Below are 7699 nucleotides of genomic sequence, written 5' to 3'. Positions count from 1 at the left end.
CCTGGACACACACACACACACACACACACACACACACACACGCACGCACGCACGCACGCACACACACGCACACACGGACAAGGCCTCTCTAGTTTCCTAGCTGAACTCTGGAATGTAGGCATATCATGATCTCAACACAGAAAGGAAGTTTCCAGGCTTAGGAGGAAGCTGCACTTGGCGATTGTTATGTCCATCAGGGCAGAAGCCCTCACAGTGAGGAAGAAGAGCTCCCAGAATATGTAACAAAACAATGCCTACTGCCTTCTGTAATGCATGATATGGAGATTAGGGTTGAAATTAATACTAAAAGGCATATTTTGTTTGCAAATATAAAATGAAAGAAATGACAGTATGTAACAAAGAAAAATAACTTATGATGCAACATTTTTCAACCATTCTCTTTATTGCCAGACTCCAGCAGCACCTTTACAAATAAATTAGAACATGCCATCTCTAAGTTCTAAGAGCTTGTTATATAGCAAGAAGACATGCAAATAAGGCCTCTCTCCTGTCCACAAAACCAGCAAAGCACTGACACTGATGCTCAGGCAAAGGAAATCAGCACTATCCCAGGTCTCCCCATTCAGTGATCAACACTGAACACAGATCATACCATGGATTTGGGGCTAATTTGGGTTTTCCTTGTTGCTCTTTTAGAAGGTAATTTATAGAGAAGAAGAGATACTGAGTGTGTTAGTGGAAATGATTGACACAGATACTGAGCTTGTATGGCAATTTACTGACAGGATTTTCTGTGTTTGCAGGTGTCCAGTGTGAGGTGCAGCTTGTGGAGTTTGGGGGTCGCCTGGTGCAGCCTGGGGGGTCCCTGAGACTCTCCTGTGCAGCCTCTGGATTTACTTTTAGTAATAACTGGATGGATTGGGTCCGCCAAGCTCCAGGAAAGGGGCTGGAGTGGGTTGGAGAAATTAATGGAGATAGCAGTACCATCAAGTATGCACTATCCCTGAAGGACCAATTCACCATCTTCAGAGACAATGCCAAAAACACTTTGTACCTGCAAATGAACAATGTGAGATCTGAGGACACCGCCACTTATTACTGTGCTAGAGACACAGTGAGAGGACCTCAGTGTGAATCCAGACATATACCTCATTGTGAGGCCACTCAGGGCCAGCAGGGGTCGCACAGCACCCAGAACACAGATTCAGCCCAGGAGATAATGCAGACATGATCCTCTTAGGTGTCTGGTCTGCATTTTGTTATTTTACAGTTTCATGAGCATTCTCTCTAAATGTTCTGAAATGATCCACCATCCTCAAAACATTAGATGTTCTTCTTGTACTAATTTAAAAATATGAGGTGCAGTCCCCGTTAACAAAACGCAAACTGACAGCTATGAGGACATAAATTACCCTGCCTTGGTCACTGGAACCACGTGATAAGAAAGTTCATGGACATTCCTCAGTCTTTTTATATTCTAGGCAGAGCCTTGGTCAGATCTCTTGATTAGATTGTTTACAAGATGTATGCTTACGGAGAAACCAAGAGGAAGGTAGAGCCAAGATCTTTAGACCGTAATTCAAGCAGGTCTGGAAACTCTTCATGCAGTGATATAGTGTGTACCCTACTAAACTTGCCTGAGGATCAAAAAATCAGAAGAGCCAGCCACTAATTCTTACCGCTACAAAGTCCTCAGCCTAAAGAGAGAGAGTTTCTTTTTCCTCACACCTTATATACCTTTCTGTACCCTGCCGTATTATCTGAAGTGCTGGGATTAAAGTTGTGTGTGCCACCACTCTATGGTTTGGTTTCTCTCCTATAATGGATCAATCTCATGTAGACCAGTGTGGCCTTGAACTCACAGAAATTCAGACAGATCTCTGCCTCTTAAGTATTGCAGGAACCTTAATAGGTCTTATTAATAAAAACAAATCCAGGCTGGGTATTGGGGTGAACGCTGGAAGATCAGAGAGACAGAACAAGCCACATCTTCCTCACCTCGCCAATTCCTCAGGTGATTGCTGTGGGATGTTCTGTATGGCAAATGTGTTGCTGATTAGTCAATAAATAAAACACTGATTGGCCATTGGCTAGGCAGGAAGTGTAGGCGGGACAAGGAGGAGAATAAAGCTGGGAAGTGGAAGGCTGAGTCAGAGAGACACTGCCAGCCGCCACGATGAGAAACAGCATGTGAAGATGCCAGTAAGCCACGAGCCATGTGGCAAGGTATAGACTTATAGATTAATAGAAATGGATTAATTTAAGCTGTAAGAACAATTAGCAAGAAGCCTGCCACGGCCATACAGTTTGTAACCCATGTAAGTCTCTGTGTTTACTTGGTTGGGTCTGAGAGGCTGTGGGACTGGCAGGTGAGAGAGATTTGTCCTGACTGTGGGCCAGGCAGGAAAACGCAAGCTACAGGTGATCCTGTTTCCTCAGACTGGATGCCTCTCAGCTGAACTGTGCTGCTCAAAGCCTGAAAGCTTAACCAGGCCAAAAGCTTCTAGTTTCTGGTCTTCACGCCTTATATACCTTTCTGCTTTCTGTCATCACTCCCTGGGATTAAAGGTGTGAGTCGCCATGCCTGGCTGTTTCCAGGGTGGCCTTGAACTTACAGAGATCCAGATGGATATCTGCCTTCAGAATGCTAGGATTAAAGTCACGTGCTACCACTGCCTATCCTCTATGTTTAATATTGTGGCTGTTCTGTTCTGTGACCCCAGATAAGTTTATTAGGGTGCACAATATTTTGGGGAACACAGTACCACCACACTTGAGTGATGGATTAAAGGTGTGTGCCAACACTGCTTGAACTGTATGTCTAATCTAGTGGCAGGCTCTGTTCTCTGATCCTCAGGCAAGTTTATTAGGGTACACAATACATTACCATATCCTCACCAAAAGACTGTGCACTTCAGGCACAGATATTCCAAGCTCTGCTTTTAGCTAATTCAGGATATTACTGCGTAACTTTCATCTCTGTTCATCATTGAAAATTGTATAAACTGATCCCATCAGTAAAACTTAATGAGAAATTAGACTAAGTGAGACATACTCACTTAAAAGCTCTCTCTCTCTCTCTCTCTCTCTCTCTCTCTCTCTCTCTCTCTCTCTCTCACACACACACACACACACACACACACACGCACACGCACACGCGTGCACACACATCATCACAGTGGATCTATCAGGTCTATCAGGTTGCATATTATCACTGACTGCTAGCTCATTTCTCTAAGAGACACAGAAATTCCAACTTCAGTCTCCACCAAGTTTTCCAAATTTTTCTATTGCTGTGACAAAACATCAGAATCTAGGCATCTTAAAAAGAACGTATTTCATTGGGATTACACCTAGAGAGCCTTAGAGCAGACGATTGCCTAGTAAAGTCTTGGTGGTGACTGGAACAGAAACTGGGGGTTCACAGCTTGATCCGCAGGAGAGAAACAGAGGTCTCTGAAATACCATGAGTCTTAGAATCATCAAAGCCTTTCCCCAGTGACACTCTTTCTCCAACAAGGCCAAACCTCCTAAGCTTTTCCAAATAGTTCCACCAAGTGAGGACCAAGTATTCAAATATATGAGCTGTCTTACTTAGTTCACCCAACTTCAAAAGTCCCGGTAGTCATACAGTCTCAAAGTAATTTAAAAGTATTAACTTTTAAAATCTCTTCTGAGATTCATGCAATCTCTTAATTCTAATCCCTTGTATAATCAAACTAAAAAGAGCAGATCACTTACTTCCAGCATATAATAGAACATGGTATGCATTACCATTCTAAAAGGTAGAGAAGTGAGCATAGAGAGGAAATACTGGACCAAAGCAAGACAAAAAAAGCATCAGGTCAAACTTCGAGCTCTGCATTGTCATATGTGATGCCAAGATGCTCTTCAGATCTCCAACTCCTTTTAGCTTTGTTGACTGCAACATACTTCTTTCTCTTGAACTGGTTCCACTCCCTGTTTTCAATTCTCCTTGTCAGGTATCATCCTATGGCTTTGTCATCTTCAATATCTTGGGGTATCCAAGGCAATCCAGGCTTCACCTTCACAGCTTCGCACAATGGCCTCTCTAAGCCTCTATTCAGGGACACCCCTGACACATGCCTGATCCCAGTGTCTTACTTTAGTCACAGAGGAAGATACTATAGTGCTTTTCTTTTATCCTTGACTCTAAAGCCAGATTCACAAGGCTTCCAAGTTCTGCTGTTTGCTGGGGTAGGAGAGTTCTCCCATCCTCCATCCAGACCACCCATGTTTGTCTTTCTTTGTTTTTAAACCTCTTATTAACTTTGTCTTCTGTTGTGTACAAAAAGGTTTCAATGGAAGCCAGGTGGGGGGGGGGCGGGGGGCGGGGGCAGCGGCATACGCCTTTAATCCCAGCACTCTGGAGGCAGAGGCAGGTGGATCTCTGTTAGTTTGAGGCCAGCCTGGTCTCCAAAGTGAGTTCCAGGAAAGGCACAAATCTGCACAGAAAAACCCTGTCTCAAAACAACAACAACAAAAAGGTTTCAAAGGAAGAAAATGGGATCGTAATAGAGGCAGGACTTTTATTACACTTTCCCTTCTTCTGACACCTTATGGGTAGTGTAATCAGCAGTCATTACTTTAGTTTGAGAGGAACCATCCCTTTGGTGCCTTTGGCAATAAAGAATTATAGCTACATAATGCATTGGGCAGCCATGGGGCCTGTAGTATGGCCAGGATCTCTTCTTTATTTTAATGTCCTTTCTCTTTGATAAAAGTCCTCTCTCTCAATATAATACCCCAAGCATGTGGGCCATAGCAAAGACACAACAGCTGTTAGTATAAGTGTTGATAATTTTTCCTGTTGCCAATTCAATGGCTTGTGTTAGAGCTATGAGTTCAGATTTTTGAGCCAATGACCATGTCCAAGGCTTGTGCCTATATTATGTGATTTGGTGTAACCACCACAACTCCAGAATATCTAACTCCATCATCAATATAACTACTCCCATCTGTAATTCAGAACCTACCTCTGGGAGAGGACAATCCTTTAAGTCCTACCTAATCCCAGTAAGTGTATGCACAGTCTCAAGGGAGTAGTACTTGACTGATCCCAAGCTCTCATTGGGTAGAAAGGTAGCCAGGTTCAGGGCTTCTATCTTCTGGAATGTTACTCTTGGGAGAGTCCAGCAAAAATATTTGATACTGGGTGATCCTCATATTTGACACACACTGGTCCAGTGATAAGATGAGCAAAGACATCATCAGGTGTTGCCTGATAACATGGATTTCTTGACCCAAAGTCAATTTTGAAGTGGCTTTGACTGGGATTGCAGTGGCAGCTATGGCCCTTAAGCAAGTAGGCCATCCTGAAGCAACTGGGTCAATTCTCTTAGATAAATATGTCACTGGTCTCTTCCAGGGCCCTGAAATCTGGGTTAGAATGGTTAGGAATCCCTTGGAAGTCCCATTTGATTCATGAATGAACAATTTGAAGGGCTTCGAGACATCTGGGAGAGCCAGTGCAGGAGCATCGGACAAAGATTTTTTTTAATTTTATAATTTAATTTAATTTTACATATCAGCTGTGGATTCCCTTGTTCTAAAATTAAGTCTTCCTCTGGCCAACAGGAAAATTCAGCTGCATAGAGTGGTTTAGCAAAGTCTGAATTCCCTGTAATACAGACTCTACAGCATCTGGCAGTGCCCAGGAACTGCTGGACTTGCCTTCTGCTAGTAGGTAGAAAAATAATTAGGAAGGTTTGCTTATGTTCAGAACCAAGCAAGCATTGGCCATCATGTATTTTATACCTTAGGTAGATGACAGCGACAATACAGATTTGAGCCTTCTTGGCAGAGGCTTTATACTCCTAGGTTGAGCTCCTCCAGTAAAGCCTTTGAGGCTTGTCTACATTCTTCCAAAGTATCTGCTGTGAGAAGTAGATCTTCAACATATTGCAATAATTTCACTTCTCTGTTCTCCTCCTGAAAGAGGAGCAGGTCTCTCCTCGAGGCTTTATCAAAGTTGATGAGTTCTGGAATCCTTGTGGCAGCCATTTCCAGGTCAATTTTCTATTGTTGGACCCACCTGGGTCAGACCATTCAAAGCCAATGATATTTTGGTTCACCTTGGATATAAGCAATGAGAAAAGTCATTGTCTTAGAATTTCTATTGCTGTGAAAAACATCGTGTTCACAGTAACAATTATAAAAGAAAACATTTCATTTGAGGGACTCACTGTTTGAGGTTCAGTCCACTATCATCATGGTGGGGAGCATGGCAGCATCCAGGCAGACCTGATGCTGACTGGAAAAGTAGCTGAGAGTTCGACATCTTACAGGCAACAGCAAAAGGTCTCTTAAACTTGATGGTATCTCAAGCATAGGAAACCTCAGAGCACATCTTCACAGTAACACCTTCCCTCCAACAAGGCTATACCTACTCCAGCAAAGCCACACCTCCTAATAGAGTTTATGGGGTCAATTATATCCAAAATACCACAGGCATATTTCAAATCAAAGATACTATAGACCTGTTGATCCAGTCCCAATACACTGAGAAGACAGTAATAATTAGCCATTGTAGGATGAAGGGGCTCAACTAATTTGTTAGCTTCTTTCAGGTCCTGGACTGTATGAATTCTGAGAAACCAGGCTTTGGGATCAATAACAGGGTGGTGTTCCTTGGAGAAAGAGTGAACAGGAATCCCTGCATCAAGAAAGTGATGGGTTAAAGCTCCATTGGTTAGGTCCATGATCCAGGTATGAGTCTGAGGGGAAGGCTTGGATCTTCCCTGTCATCCCCTGGATGTGGGTTTTAGTTTTAGTTATATACTGCAAGATGTTCATTTAGAACTGAGATAGTAGCCCCAGTGCCTACTAAAAATTAGGTATCTTTCCCTTTGAATTTAAGAGTCAGCATCATCTCTCAGGGACCTAGGGAAAAGTCATGGCTTCATTGTCATGGCTTTGTCATGCCTCAGCAGCAACCAAGGTCTAGGCCCCTTCTGTTTCCTTCCAGTGAGGACAGTAACTCTTACAACATTCCTTTCCCTACAGTGGATGAATTGGATCTTTTCTAATCTTGGTCTTTCTTTAGCTCCAAAGAAGATTTATTTTCTTTCCTCAGTGGTCAGGGACTTTTGAAATTTCTTCCTAAAATTGTTACCAGTACCTTTCCCATTTTCCTTCTTTGGGCCTAGACACTTCCAAAAAATACTGTTTCTACTAATACCTATACTAATTTAGAAATAAATTTTCCTTTAAATGCCTCTAGTTTTTGTAAATTCCTGCTTATGTCTGAGGCTGACTGGGAAACAAAGGCAATGTTTAGAGTTCTTCAATTCTCAAGTGCCTCTGGATCAATAAGTGAATAGAGGCAGTAGGGTATATTATCTCTAGAAAAGCAGCTGGAAATTCTTCAGATCCTTGAACAGTATAACTTATTTTAGGAAATTCCCTGGGATTTCTGCACCTGCTCAGAATCCCTACAGCAGAGTCTGGTGATACCTAGTCTGATGGTCTTGACTGTCATCTGTATTGAGGTCCCACTGGGGTTGAGTAGAAGGGACAACATCTTCAAATATGGCAGCACTTTGAGATGGTAAACCATCTTTACATAGGACGGTGCTTGCAGTTTCCTGGAGGATGCAGGCTCATTTCTCAGAAGTAAAGAGAACCTGTAAGAGCAATGGCAGTCCTCCCACAAGTGATGGGGGTTTACAAAGACAGTATTAATGGTATTATGAGATTCTGTGGGTCCTCAGAAAAT

The 7699-nt window shown here is 42.8% G+C and overlaps 1 gene segment (V, D, J or C); it reads left to right on the top strand.

The window, feature by feature from the left end:
* The first annotated feature begins 586 nt into the window (after positions 1–586).
* LOC128110389 (immunoglobulin heavy variable 3-74-like) lies at positions 587–1192 on the top strand. The segment is given in 2 exon segments: positions 587–660; positions 765–1192. Coding segments are annotated over 2 exon segments (474 nt in total).
* The last annotated feature ends 6507 nt before the right edge of the window (positions 1193–7699 follow it).

This window comes from Peromyscus californicus, unplaced genomic scaffold (assembly GCF_007827085.1).
Source record: "Peromyscus californicus insignis strain IS unplaced genomic scaffold, ASM782708v3 Scaffold_15__1_contigs__length_86483966, whole genome shotgun sequence".
In the NCBI taxonomy this organism is placed as follows: Eukaryota; Metazoa; Chordata; class Mammalia; order Rodentia; family Cricetidae; genus Peromyscus; species Peromyscus californicus.
The sequence above is the reverse complement of the archived record's forward strand: the minus strand, read 5'-3'. Positions and strand labels throughout refer to the sequence as shown.